Source organism: Anthonomus grandis, chromosome 11, assembly GCF_022605725.1.
Source record: "Anthonomus grandis grandis chromosome 11, icAntGran1.3, whole genome shotgun sequence".
NCBI lineage: Eukaryota > Metazoa > Arthropoda > Insecta > Coleoptera > Curculionidae > Anthonomus > Anthonomus grandis.
In genome coordinates this window covers 26,696,228-26,711,992 of record NC_065556.1, presented here as the reverse complement: position 1 = coordinate 26,711,992, position 15,765 = coordinate 26,696,228, and the positions used below count along the sequence as shown (strand labels likewise).

General features: G+C 32.5%; 1 protein-coding gene across 1 annotated transcript; it reads right to left on the bottom strand.

Moving 5' to 3' along the window:
* Positions 1-3,251: 3,251 nt before the first annotated feature.
* LOC126742341 (uncharacterized) lies at positions 3,252-14,262 on the bottom strand. The gene is made up of 2 exons (XM_050448987.1): positions 14,036-14,262; positions 3,252-11,254 (listed from the first exon to the last, which is right to left on the bottom strand). The coding sequence occupies exons 1-2, from the start codon at positions 14,066-14,068 to the stop codon at positions 10,589-10,591; spliced, it is 699 nt and encodes a 232-aa protein (XP_050304944.1). The 5' UTR covers positions 14,069-14,262; the 3' UTR covers positions 3,252-10,588.
* Between the last annotated feature and the right edge of the window lie 1,503 nt (positions 14,263-15,765).

The following is a 15,765-nucleotide window of genomic DNA, read 5'->3' as shown; positions in this document are numbered from 1 at the left end:
TCTTACCGGTCAAAGTCGAGAAATAATTAGCAATTTGTTAAATTTTATGCAAGCAAAAGCTGTAGCTGGAGAAGTTTCAATTCCTCTCGAAAAGGTATGTATGTATTTAATACCATTAACTTATGATTATTGTTTTTTACGCGACTGATGTAAGAGTAAACAATTAAGACAAGTTACAAATTATGACCTTTCATCCCGCGAAATGTACGTTATTTTTCAGGGTATCAAAGTTTAGATTAAATTTGTAAAGGTTGTTTTGATAATTGTATTGTTTTGATAATTTTTTAAATTGAGAATTTGATTTTGACTAAGACGGTCACTTTTAAATGATAAAAATAATAATTTTAAAAGTGTTTTATGCGTTGCTATGGTAATATTTTATTTTTTCACCCGCTTTTTTTATTGTTATAAGACTGGCTAAAAAACATCAATTTTCGTTTCGCTTATCCAAAATGTATGTATTGTACAAATGTATGTATGTATTGGAAAACTAAGTCTTCGATGCACGTATTTTGGAAAAATATTTTCACAACACCTTTTTCAGACGAGGTCAATAATTCACATGAGTCAAAAGCTATGATTTTTTTAGAACGACCCAAAAAATATTTTTTAAGATTAGAGCATCGAAAATTTAGTTTTGCTTTGTAAGGTTTATTGTTTTGCGACTTTTGATTTGAGGAAATTGTCACTTTATATAATGTATGTATAAATTTATAATCTAGGTACATATATATAGGTATGTACTTACGTGTTATGAAATCATGATAAAGATTTTTATGGTTATTATATTTTTGTACATAATTTAAAATATTTACTTTTTAAACAAATATGTAAATATATGTATATCTAGGTTTTTACCTAAAAAGTACCTACCTAGGAGAAGGTAGTTTGGTAATATAGATTAGGTACTTGTATTTAAGGTAATCAGCTTAACACCCCTTAATAATACGCAATTAGTTAATCCTTTTTATTGCTTTGTTCCCTTATAAAATTAACATATTTTTAAATAATTTGATATTTACCACTAGATCATCTTCAGAAAACTTAAGAAAATCCAATTAATACATATTTACCTGGCCTGGTGCGCCTTTATTTTTAATTTTATACATTTTTGTATAAGCTCGTATTTTTACCACGTGTTAACGCAACAGCAAAGTATTTTTTCCTTATGTGTAATTGTTTGGCAGATTTATAAATTAATTAATAATTAACTTTTTTTTTATAGGTTCAAGAACGCGTTGCAGCAGCAACAGGTGTATCAATTAGAAGTATTCGACGAATCAAAAAAGAGGCAACATTGGTTACATCAGGCCAATCAACATTGTTTTCAACACCTAAAAGAAATAATAAAAATACCAAAATTAAAATTCTTTAATTTTTTAATTTTGGAATTTTGCGAAGAACAATCATTAACCACCATTTCACAGAGAAGACAGTTCCTAGATTAAAAACAGTGCATGCAAAATATGTCGCCGATACTGGGTATCAAGGATGTAAAGAGACTCTTCGTAAGGAAACACATAAAATCGGTTTTCGATGGAAAAAATTTAGGAGCAATCAAAGAGTGCTAATGGAGCAGCAACCCATCAGGGTGCTAAAAATAGAGTTTCTTAAAAAAATACGTCAGTACAGAGAAGAAGGTAGAAATATAGTATATATGGACGAGACATACATTCACTCAACGTATACTCACTTAAAAGGTTGGAGTGATAACTCTTTGAAAGGCATTAAAAAACCAACAGGCAAGGGACCACGTCTCATTATAGTTCATGCAGGTGGCGAAGATGGTTTTGTCCCCAATGCGTATATTAGATGGAAATCCAACAGCACAAGTGGCGATTATCATCACGATATGAATTATGATAACTACAAAAAATGAGTTTCAGACAATCTCATTCCAAACCTAAAGCAAAGGTCTGTTGTGGTAATTGACTATGCTCCATACCACATTAAGCAAATAGATAAAGCACCAACAACAATAACAAAAAAAGCAGAAATGCAACAATGGTTACGTTTAAGGGGTATAGGTATCATATGACGATAACATGTTAAAGCCGCAACTATATCATTTAATAAAACTGCATAAACCCAAATATAAACGATATGAAATAGACGAGCTTTTCAATGCAAAAGGTCATGATGTGCTAAGATTACCTCCAGAATTACATCCAGACCTTAATCTCATTGAATTGGTTTGTTGCCAAAAAATGTTAATTTTAATTTCAATGAGGTAATTAAACATTTTGATGATTTCTTTAGAGAATTCTCTATTGACGAATGGAAATCAAGATGTGAGCGAGCAAAACGATTTGAAAAAGAATTTATTTTAAAGGAACCTACAATTGATATAGCCATAGGAAAGGTTATAATTAACGTTAACGATAGCGATATTGAAACAGACAGTGATTACTCTAACGAGTCGGATAAACCAGAAAGTGACTTATCTGGAATAGACGAACTTACTGATAATGTTGAAGAACAAGCTGTGGAAAATAAGAATCTAACAGTTGACGATGATAAAACGTACCTTAATTTGTAATTTTTTTAATGTATAAATTTATTAATGAAATATTAGATAGATATATTGCATTTTTTACCATTTACATAACATAATTTAATTTTATAATAAGAACATTTTTTATGTATTATGTATATAATTAAATATATGTATCCATACATAATGTATACAAAATGTAGGCAATACATAATAAATAAATATTGGCAAATATTACACTGAATTTAATTTAGGATTATTAAATAAAGTAATATAAATACCTTTGTTATAATTATTCATTTATTTTATAAATTTATTCAAAATTTTTATCCTAAGTAATTTCCGTCAAGGCTGGTACACACTTGGGACACACTGTATATTGGTAAATATATTAATTCATGCATTCATTTACTATTCATAATATAATTTAATTAAAACAAAAATTAAATAAAATTTTAAGCGCGTCAAATATGCTGGATGTAAATGTAGTACATGATCCTCGATTTATTGATTTTTATGTTTTGCATCTTCCTTGCACCCTGACTCTTTCACTTCTTTATTTGCGCATCTCAGAGGCCAAGACACTTTAGTTGACTAGTAGTTGCGTATCTTCCTATTATTCAATCAACGGTTTCACTCTTTCTTAATTCAACAAGTTAATCCTATCATAGTAATTAAAGCCGGTTCTTTGGCATTTCTAAGCCAAAACTTTTTTTTTTAATATTGCAACAAAATTCGTGTAAATAAAACAACTTAGTTATATGCTTTATATAATTTTTTATTATTATAATAAATCTTATACATAAATAAATTCAGACGGACTTATTAAAATAAGGCAGCTTATGTCGAATTGGCCTAGAGATCCAATAATAAAGTAAATTTGAAACCAGAAGGGTACAGGCAAAGAAGGTGTTATGTCAATTTTTACAGAAAATTAGATTTTGGCGCCATATGATAGCCAGCAAGCTAAACTACTATTCTATAAATCAATCACGTATTTAATATCTCTAGTCAGGCTAAAAAGGTGGTAAGTTTTACTCGTGGTCTGATGCAATCGAATTAATACCGGCATGTTTAGTAAACAAACGGCTTTTATTCAGTGCACGTGTGTTTATTAAAAACTTTACGTTATGGAGGTAATTGACGGTGAAATCGGTGATAATGACATTCCGACTAAAGAAACAAATAGTAAAAAAAGGAAGAAATATGGAAAATTAAGTGACGTAAATAAGTTAATAAATTTGAGGAAGACTGTAGGTGTAAAAGATTAAAATGTTTTGAGCGTGTACCAGAAGAGCCTCGTAAAAAAATCATTAAGAGTTTTAACTTACTTAACTCAGTTGATGAGCAAAATATATATTTGTGTGGTCTGATTACAACGAAGGCCCAGACAAGAAGAACAAGATGCTTTTCTTCACGATGCTTCTTTCCGATACCGTGTAAGAAGTGTAAATAATATGCAGGGGTATGCTGAAGATGTTGAAATATGTAAAAAGGGATTTATGTCTATGCATGGAATAGGTCGAAGAAAATAAGCAGTATTGCAGCAGTCATTGAAGCTAACAGGAGTTGCACCAAAAGATCGTAGAGGTAAGCACACTAATCGCCCGCACAAGCTCTCTGTTGAAACACGAAATACGATAAAGAGTCATATTGGATCGTTTAGAGGTTGTAAAAGTCATTACAGCTTGCATGATTCGGCTAAATTATATCTACCAGAAGAACTTAATATCAAAAAAATGTTTAATATGTTCTGTGAAAAGTTTCCAAATGAACATCTGTCATATGAAACTTATAGGACCATTTTTTCAACTGAGTTCAACATATCCTTTGGATCTGACACATGTAGTCAATGCGATGAATATGACGTATATTATAAACGGCAGTTGTCCACGTATGCATTCAATATCCATGTTCTTTCTACATCACAAAGCATATTTTACATGTACCCTGAAACAGTTGGAAAAAAGGCAGTGATGATGTCTATTCTTTGCTACATAATTTTCTACATAATTATCTTAATCCTGAAGATTTGAAGAGGTTAATCCTACATGGAGTGCGATAAGTGCGATTAATAAACCAAAAAACACGAGTGGAACTCCCAAAACAATGGCAAAAAAGAAACCAGCTCCTTTTCAAGTGGTATATAAACGTTAACCAAACGTACTTCAGATACTGGACAACATTCTTTAAAGAACGTTATAGAAGAACATGTCCGTTTCTTTCCAGGCCTATTAGGGAAATGAAAATAGAAAAGGAACATCCAAGGATGATACTTCACCGAGATAGCTTTAATGGTTTTTGGGAAACTACTGCTATCACTGATCCCAAATTTAAAACTTAAATAAAGTTAGAAGCCAACGAATTTGAACTGCCAGATCACTTATATAAAGGCAAGATAAACATTTTAACTGTTAGAACATCCTTGTGACAGCGGAAATTTATTTTCTTTTAGAGCCTATACCCATAAGTAAGGAAAAATGGAAAAATATCCAAGAGCTAAAGATATTTTGTGGCTCAGCTGCTCAAGACTACTATAACCATCTGCCTCGTTTATAGAAAAAAAAACGGACAACGTTAACTTTAAGCGTTTTGATTACTACGGTAAGCTTGACCAGCTCTTCGGTCCTGATTTTGGTCTATTTTTTTTTTTTTTTTGGTTCTAGGATAAATAAAACACTCAGCATCTGAAGAACCTTGCCAGATCGCCTTTTAGAAAATAAAACGGTTTTACTTTTTGTTCATATGGATTTTAAGTTTTACTATTACAATATCAAGTTTAGTGTAGTTTGTGTTATAGTAGTATAGCGTAGTTGCTTGACAAAACACCTTCATTCTCTGTAATAATTGCAATTTTGTAAAAAATGTTCTTTTACATTATTTTTTGAATTTGCTTTGTGACTTTTTATATTTAAATCTCTAGAGGGTAATACTTCAATACATTATTAAAACAATTTATCACCTTTTATATTTTTCCAATAAACAAACACCATCATAGAGTATTAACCTTTGAAGCCGTTTTTCTCAAAACTTATTTTTTTGGCATAGCACCTTCTTTGCCTGTACCCTTCTGTATTTGGTAAACGTGTTGCCATTGATTGTTGACTTTTATATTTGATCCCAACTGCTTTATAAGAATTATAACCTATTGGACGGACATTATAACAACGTAATTTGTACAATAAATTGTTAGTTAAATTGTATTCGTTCCTTAAGTGGAATCTTAATACTAAGGGTTGTCACATACATAAAAGTATGTATTCTATGGAAGATCTGGCGAATGTACAGGTACAGTATGTATAAGACAAATGAATAAATTCCATATAATAAATAAATAGGGACATTTTGGAAAAAAATGCTTAGATTATAATTTTTGGGAAAAATTGAAAAAATACCACGTGGATTGGTATATTTACTTACCGGCCTATTTTTCTCAAGACAAAATTTATACATGTCGTCCCCTCAATGCCGAAATGACGAATGTGCTCTCTTAAAAAAAATAAATAACAAAATTTAAAAATCAATATAAATTTAATTTGCAACTCGAACAGTGACCCAATCCTAATTATACTCAGCACTCTAAAAAAAAGGGTTTTTTTTAGTGCTCATTCCAATATTAACCTTTTTTATGGAAATTGGATTAAAAATTAATATTTTCAAATTACGAGACAGTTTTACCACTAATCAAAACTCTTTATTTTTAATCGCGACACGTGTTTCGCTAACGATGTTAGCATCTTCGAGAGAAGATTAAAACTTTTAATTTTTACAAAATTTAAACAGTCGAGATTAAAAATAAAAAGTTTTGGTTAGTGGTAAAACTGTCTCGTAATTTAAGCATCACACCAAAGGTTCCAACCGTAGGACTATTAACTTTTTTATTTTTAATGCGATACATTCTGCAAAATATTCTCGACATATTTGATCTACATACGATGTCCTATATACCAGTTTTTAACTATTTCGGAAATATTAAGTACTTTTCGATTTATTGCCAAAAATTCGTTGAAAAATTTCCCAATTTTCCTCCTAACATCCCAAAGGATGATTAGTAAAATAGAAAAGCAGTTTCTCAAGCTTGGATATGTAAGACATATTAAAAAAGCAGCTGCGAATGCAATAAGTGATGATACCAAATTGGATATTATGCTTGTGTACAAATGATGGCGAAGTTACATAACAATGAGATCCAATCAGAGCATGTTTTGTTTTCTGATGAATGAATGCACCTTTAGACTTCATGATCATGTTAATCGATAAAATTGCCGCTTGATTGGTTTGAAGAAAATCCTCACGACATACCCGACATCCTGAAAAAGTCAATGTTTGGGCAGGAATTGGTCATCGGTCCCTTTATATGCAGATGGCAATTTGAATAGTCATATTAATACTAATCAAATTCAATTCTGACATTGAAAGACTTATTTTTACGGGGATACATTAAAATTTTATCTATACATAACTAAACACCTCGATTTAGCCGACTTAAAACTTCGTGGCAAGCATATTGAACTACGGTGATATTAATGTTTTTTTTTGGTTGTTTAATTAGAAGATAAACAGTATTACTTAGTAGTTTTTGAGTGTGCAATAAATTGGAAGATCATTAATATTTCCAAAACCGTTAAAAATTCTACATGAAATATGCTTAGAATATTGTGAAGAATCCAAAAATTTAATCGTGTACAGGGTGTCGTATTTATTATTTGTATGATTTTTTTTGTTGAAAGAAATAGGCAAGTAAAAATACCAGTAGACGTGTATGGGCGTTTTTTTTTTGAAAATGTCCCTATTTATTTATTGTGGAATTTATTCTGTTTGGCTATTAGACAGTTTTCGAAGATGCATATGTTTTGACTTTTAACATAGACGTAAACGTTATCTTAGCCGCTGTTTGACAGCTCCCCAAAAAGCGTTTTCGAAATAATTGATAATGATAGCAAAAAGATTTATTTCCAATAAATTCGTTTTCTTTGTGATTATTACTGCTTAAATTTTCTAACCTCATTTTTGATCTACAATATTATATCTAATTATTTAATTAGGTAGCGTTATTTAAAAATCGGAAAGTACCTAAAATTACATTATGATTGGGAATTTTGAAGCTGTAGAAAAATTATTGTGTATGATATTTTTTTTTGCAGGATCAACATATTATTTATTAGGATGTCCATTAAAAGTATTTGGTCATCAATAAATCTGACCCTCCTTCTCTTGAATTTTATCAAGAGACTGAAATTTAGATTTGGGTTGGTCATAGTCATTGTTATGCAAAATAAAAACTTTTTGAGAGAAAAAACAAGTTTCTTTTTACTGTTTCAGGCAAAAGGACAATGCGCATGCGTTCCGCTATGTTTATGACTATGTCTATCGTTCGTAAGATAGCGGTGCGGATATACGATAAATGACACTTGAAATGTCATTCTTTAGTGGTTACCGGTGATACTTTTTAATGGTTTCGAAAACTGTCTATTACTAGTACACACTGTATCAACATAATGGGTAGAAAAAGGACTTTCCAGTTCGCCCGATTTAAACTACTATAACCATTCGTTTATGGGCATTTCGGTTAATTTTCAATCTATATAGGGGAGCGAGGAGTAATCGCGAACAGCGGATAATACCGAACACTAATTTATGGCTTCCATCTATTCACAAGTTGAAAAACTAACCGAACATCAATCAGGGAGGCCATTTGCAAGAGTTTTGGCGACTGTTAGGTTTTCATGTGCTGTGTTATTGTTTTTGACGCTCTATAAATAAAATAATTATATTACTAATATTAATTATTTCAAAGATTTTTGCAACCAATATGATTGTCTAAGAATTATTTACGAAGCAATTTTTACAAATATTGTGTTTTTTATTAAAAGCACAATTTAAACAAGTCCAAGATGCATTTCGGGTAACGGCGAACAGGCGTTACCCCATCTGAAAAAATAAGTGTTTGGCATTAGCCCACCTGTATTTTCTTGCTCTAGAAAAGCGTTCTAATATAGACAAATATTTAATACATTTATTTAATCATTGCATAATTAGGCATATTGGTTTAGATGCCGAGAAAATATAAAAGAACAACTGAAAAATGCTCTTTGACCTAAGAGAATATGCTGTCTGCAATAAGGGCTGTTCAAAATGGAAATTTACGACGCTTTAAGGTATGTACCTGTGACAACGCTTCATGAAAGAGTGAAGAAGGAGTTATATTACAAACCAAGAATAGGAGTTCGTACAATATTCTGCGAAGAACAAGAATGGCACATTTCTAATCACTGGTTACGATTGTCGCAGATGTTTTGTGGTCTTACACTAATTCAGTTCAGAAGTGCTGTTTTTTCGGATGCTGAAAGTTTATCTATCCCTCAATATATAAGAGATAAATAAGAGGCAGGAAAAGATTTATGGGAAGACATCCTGAAGTCAGCTTTAGAAAACCAGAAGCGACAAGTATAAACAGAATCCTTCAGCGAGGAAGAAATTGACAGATATCTTTTAGGGATTTACAGGACTTAATGGAACAATTTCAATTTTCTCCAACTCGCATCTTTAATGTTGGCGAAACGGGAATAACTACAGTTAACAGACCGCCTCGAATAAGAGCCAAAAACGGGCAAAAACAAATCGGTGCTATAGCTAGTGCAGAAAGGGGAAAAATATCACGATGTGCTGCTGTATGAGCGCAAGTGGTTCATTAACACCCCCTTTATTTGGAACGCATTGGAACGGAAAGGTCTATATATACATGTACTAAGAGCGGTTGTGTTGAAAATTTTTTCCAAAACAAATAACGCTACAACTGACAATCATACAAGTCACATATCTTTACCAATCTATGCATTTTATAGGAGCAATGGAATTCATATGTCAGTCAATTCCTCCACATACATCTCGTCATATTCAGTCATTGGATCTGACTTTTTTTTCTTCGTTTAAGAAAGCCTATGATAACGAGTGTGACTTGTTTTTTAAAATCAAAACCATATGAACGATTTTTGATCAACGGTATATTCACCAAAGCCTATATTGCAGCCGCTAACGCAGAAAAAGCCATAAAAGGTTTTGAGAAAGCGGGAATCTTTTCTATAAGCCCAGGTGTTTTCAATAGGGAGGAATTTCACGTTTCAAACTCCCACTAATAATCCAAGAATCATTAGTGGCGACTATAACTGTAATAAGTGACAATATGCTATCCAAAATATTTTCAAGCTCCTTTGAACCGAGGTCAGGTTGTCCAAAAGATCCTGATGTCGGTCTGGGACCCATTAATGGTACTTCTAAAGATAATAAAGAAAGCGACCACAATCATAAGAACTCATTTATTAACATTATACCTTTGCCAAAAAAAGGCGGCCCCCAAAAATGCAAAACAAACAAAACGATGCCGAAAACAAAAGTCAGAGATTCTCACGTGCACCCCTTTAAAACCAGTATTGTAAGAAAAATTCAGAAAAAAAAATAAAATAGAAAAAGAGAAGAACGAAAAATTCGGTTATCAGAAAGGGGTTTGACTCGTACAGTGATGACGAAGATACTGTTAGCGCAAAAAACCTATGCGACAATGACGAAATGGATGATATGGATATGGAAATTATGGTAACTGAGCAAAATGAAGGTAAAGAGTGTCTTAGATGCGGAGATGTTGGAAAATCAGAAGTTTGGTATCGCTGATTTGGTTGTGGAGGCTGGGTTCACAAACTTTGCAGAAATACAGCAAATAATTATATTTGCAACTTTTGCTTAAACTAAACTATTTTTTGTTTCTGTTTGGTATAACTCCATAGGTGTACGGTATTACCCCCAATGTTCGGGTAATTTGCAATAAAAATATTTTTGATAAGATATTTTGACTTATTTTTTTTTAACCTTTAATACCTTCGTTCCTATAGCATTCTTTCTAATATGTTTCTTGGCCATTTACATCAATTAACATGCCTCTAAAATGATTACTTACTAAGTGTTCACAGTTACCCCTCGCTCCCCTAGTTTCGCATGCTGGTAACGCCGCAAAACCGTGCAACTGACAACGGCAAAAACTCCAACCTGTTTCACACACCTTATAGACCATAAACATTTACATAAACCAAAAAAATTAAATTAAATCTTCTCATGCTCCATTTCGAACCTAATCTGGGAATCCTTTAACTGTTTCCTCTTCCTCTGTTGCACGTGCGCATCGGAAAAGAACAACGCGGAAGCGACTAGGGCGGCCAACACCCCGATACACGCAAGGGCAAACGACCACCCGAAGAAATTATTCTGATGACCCGGCATCCAGCCTTTTTTATTCGCTTTGGAGGCGAACACTATGACAGCTATGGCGCCCGAGATCCCCGCGACCAACAACAGCCCCCCGTTCACCCTAATCAACGTAACGTACCTGTTCATATCCGGTCCGCAACATAAAAAGTATAAAATAGTTAAGAGGGCACTTATCATGACCGCGATAAAACACACGGTGAAAAAGAACTGGGTGGCTTTAAAGAATGAGGGCATCAAGAAACCCCTTATCTGATCGTAGCCGGTGGTGAAGGGATCGTAGAGCCAACGACAACCCACGAAGAATCTGTACTGGTAGACGTCCACCGGGTCTGGAAGGGAGCGGAAACAGTGGGTCCAGAGTCCGAATCTGTCCAGTCTGGCACCGGTGATCCTGTAGTCAGATACTATCCAGCTGGGGGTGGCGAACGCTACCGCGATCAGGATGAACGCTATGACGACGAACCCGATCGCAGCGTTGCCTGCTAGGGTACGTTTCTTCATCTGAAAGAGGTTTACAATAATAATAATATAAAGTTTATTAACCCATCAAAAAAAAAACATTTACATTGTTTTAAGTACCTATGAAAAAGTCCATAAGATAGGCTAAAAGATTATTGGCTTCTTCTATGTTACAAGAGAGCTGTTGAACCTCTATAGTTCTCGTTTTTAACAATGTAAGTATATACGCTTTAAAATTTATTTTTTCTCATAGTATTTTACCAATTGTTGATAAGCGTAGTATCTATGTAAATTTTGACTTTTACTTTTAGTCCTCGACCTGATGATGCGATAAGACTGTAATCGCGAAACCGGTCGTCATAATAAAGAAAAAAAATTAGCTGAAATAAAACCTTTATTTTCTAGCCTATTTGCTTGCAAGTACCTATAAAAAAATATAAGAGGCATGTTAACTAAATAGGCTTACGATAGTATTTGACAATAATTTTTTTAAATGAGGAGAAGACATATTAAAGAAATTGACATCCAGACTCAAATGGACCAAGTTAAACCAAGAACATGCTCTGTATAACGGCTCTTTCTTTGCTTAATTTGTGATATGTGTTTGTAAGTCAAAGATGTTTTGTTTTCTAGTATTAATGTAAGGCACTACAAAGTGTAGAGCTGCTAGCAATTCCGGGCAGTTAATACGACCATTACTGTTTCGTCATCACATGCTTGTAGTAATTATAATTATTAACTTTAATTTAATTCTTTACTTGTATTTAATATTTATGCATTCAAAAATACGCGTTTTGCTAATAACTTTTTTAACTTTACATAATTTGCCTTACATCTTTTCCTTTTCCCACCTTTTGTATATTCCTGAACTATACATATCTTTCCTTATATTGAATACAAATGCGAAAAGAGTGAGAGAAAAGGAGAAGGTTGTGCTAAGCTGTGAACTGAGTAGCAGCAAGTCTGGTTTTTGACCGAAAACCGATTTGATCGATAAGTGTCGACACTGTTTTACGCGCGTATTTTTCGGTACGTGACCTACTACACCCATCCCCAAAATATCCAGGGTAAGTTACTTTATTTACTAAGCTACTCTCTCTTTACGTTTACGAATCAGCAGGTGTGAGGTTTAGATTACCGGTTAAATTCGAATATTGAGTCAGTGAAACCTATGACTTAAGGGTTTTACTTAATTCCCTCGGGATATACATATTTCGAAGGAGTTAGCCCATTTTAATTACAAAATTTGAACAGAAAAAGCAAACCTGCACAAATGGTTTCCTGATGAAGAGAAAGCATATTGAATCTCTGAGTAACAAGTGCTGATCGTATCCTTGTTCCGGATAAATTTCATCAGTTTTAAAAGCGATATGTTTCAGAAATTTACATGAAACAAATTCAAGTCTAAGAATGTGAACATTATAGTTTGGATACCAGAGTGGAGCCGCATCAAGTAATCGCGACTTTATTAGGGAATTAAATAAGACGATTCTACTTGATATACCAGTAAAGTCTGATGTAGCTCTTATAATGAAGAGATTTTAAAGATGACTTTATGATATTATCGATATGTTTGCAAAAATTAAGCTTCTGGTCAACAGTGACACCCAAATCACGAACATATTCACAGTTACAAAGAATAGTAGTTTTTCAGGCAATAAGCCATTTAAATTTAAATACTCGAAAATTTGGATTTGAATAATTTTATACTGTGTGAAATTTCTCATTTGAATTCTTTGTTTATTTTTAACACGCTCGGGTTGTATCTATGTATATGTATGCAACGGAATCTTGGAGCTTAATTTTCACTGGTTTCTAAAAATCCGAAGAACTTGAAACTTGGCACAATAATTTGATAATAGTTTTGCCTTGGCTTAATTAGAACCGCCAGGATTAATAAATTCTTTTTAGATCCTCTGTATGAGAGTAATAAGAGAGATAGATCTAGCGCTCTTACTGTTAGAGTTGCTCTTCGTCTACAACTTACTTATTGGCATATTCACCTTGTTTATTCCTTACACATGCGTGGGTACTAATAAGTCTCATACACGCAGGTTACTCTAATATTCATATAAGATGTAATATAATAACCGTGATTTACAAAGGCTTCTTAATAATTTACAACAAAATAATCTGAACTAAATTTCGAAATTATTTTACAAAAATTGGCAAGTAAATAAGGAATTTATCATGATCAAAATTCAAAATATTTTAATTCATAACTTTATACTGATTAAAGTGCAATAAACGAATAAACTAAAAATAAACGAAAACAAGGAGTTTTTATTAGAGTAGTAGAAGGTCGGACAATCAATCATAATTAATTACGTTAAATAAAAATCATAATAACATTTAAGTTATTAACAGAATATTTCAAATCAGAGTAAAAAACGTGGGGTACTCGATGTATTAAATATGACAATTATTCTATTGGCAACTAATCTATGAGAGAAGAGTTATGAAAAATAAGTGAGTTTTTAAAGAGGGCATTTTTTAACCCATTCCAGTTAGATTCCCCAACCTGTATATATTATTGCACTCTTAAATGTAAATTTTGGCGCCCAACGTGTGGAACTCAAACCATCACATATAAGAGTTTTCTATTCCGAAATTTGACCTCATACATAAGAATATTGATAAAGAACCTAACAAACTATATTTCTTATATAAGTGGTGTTCAATCATATCTTATCTAACGTATTATAATTTATAACCATCATATATAGGTTACTCGAGTTCATTTGCTTATCCATCAATGCTATCTTAAGGTTCAAAAAAAAAAACGTTACAATAACAATAAAATCCATATACATAAATATTTACCCTATCGTCTTCGAAAGAACGCAATTCCACCATTTAAAACCACCTTGTTGGCTTCAATTAGTTATCCTGCCACCAAAGTACTATATCTACACACACTGTCGCCCAAAACACTATATCGGCAAACAAAGGAATATTAACTTATAACTATATTAATTCATAACTAGCACTAGAACTAGATACAATAAAATAAACAAAATAACTAAGTGTATGCGTCACGTGGCCACGCCTGTATATAGTCCTGGTAAAACTGAATTACGAATGTTATGACCCAACGCGAGTCGCCACCATAACGACCCAGCACACCTTGAACAGGTCAGTATTTAACGTTTTTTCTTTCTACCTGTTCTGGCGTCTTTAACGTAATTGAGTGGATTTAATAGGTCAAAATGTAATTAATAGTAAACTATGAATAGTATAGGTTGCAATTAAAATATTATTTGATTAGATTTTATGGGTATCTAGAGGGGTGTCTGAACATTTGGCGCCCAACGTATGGGACAACACGTGGAAAGTTATTTTAATAATTCGCGGTTAAAAATTCAAATTCCCGATTGGTTCCGGAGATATCCGAAAAGTCAGTTGTCAATATGAGACGGGTGCATTCGACACAATCGTCATTCGACATAATGGACATTCGACACAATACCCGCGAAATATTTTAAACGTTCGAGTATGATCGGTTGGGTCTTTTACACGTCAGCCAAATTTTATTCGAAATAGCTGTAGTGTTGTCATCTAACACAAAATAGGGTTAGGTATAGGTATATTATTTTGTTTACATTCGAGTCCTGCTTACAATAATTAGTTTATATTTATCGATAGTTTGCCAAAAGTTATTAATTTGTGAGTTATGAGTTCTTCAGTATATTTGAAGCTTTAAGATATAACTACAAAGAACCTGGGATGATACGTCCTGATACTGATTAAGAAACACTATAACTAACTTTGTGTAATTTACTACTTGGCCTCCTATCCTGTGATTCTTCTTCTTAGAACATTAAATACCTGCATTATACTTATTGCAAAGTGAAGAGGAATTTGCCGCCAAAAAAATGTACCATCACTTGGGAAAGTGCAAGTTTTTCATCTTGTGGAAGCATGTTTTTCATTAAAAATTGTGGCAAACAAAGTTCCATTTGACTTGCATAGGTGAGTGTTTAGATTTACTACTTTTGACTAATAAACTTGAAAAAGTGCAATTTAGGATAATATGCTGGAGAAACTGGATGATTTTGATGAAGTCATATGCCTCCGAGGATATTTGGAATATAAACTATAGTGTGTCAGCTTAAATATAACATACTGAATAACCAAAAGGACTGTAATAGACTATACAGTTTTTAATTTACTTATACACACACTTATTGCTTTCAAGTAATTTGTGACTAACATTATTTCTGAATTGGTGTCGTAAAAAAGTGCAATGAGTTATTAATTAATGATATTTATAGGTAGGAAAAGAAACAGGTTCTTAGAGAATATCATATATTACAGCCTTATTTAGATTGAGCCAAGTTTTCACTCAAAGTGTTGAGTTTTGTCAGGGCTGGAATGTATACAAATTACGGTAACAGTTTATTATTATATTATACTATCTTATCGACTCCCCATTTTCAAGAATAAAAAAAAGACAGGTACATAGGATAGTGAATGTCGTATTCATCATAATTTCATTGTCGGAGACCAAAAATTTCAATTTTTTCAATTATATATTTTTTTTAATCGTTTAA

Coding starts and splice junctions, on each gene's coding strand:
- LOC126742341 (XM_050448987.1), bottom strand. CDS start 14,068: ATGGTGGAATTGCGTTCTTTCGAAGACGATAGG. Junction 11,255..14,035: donor GTTCTTTCGAAGACGATAGG/GTAAATATTTAT, acceptor AACCTCTTTCAG/ATGAAGAAACGTACCCTAGC.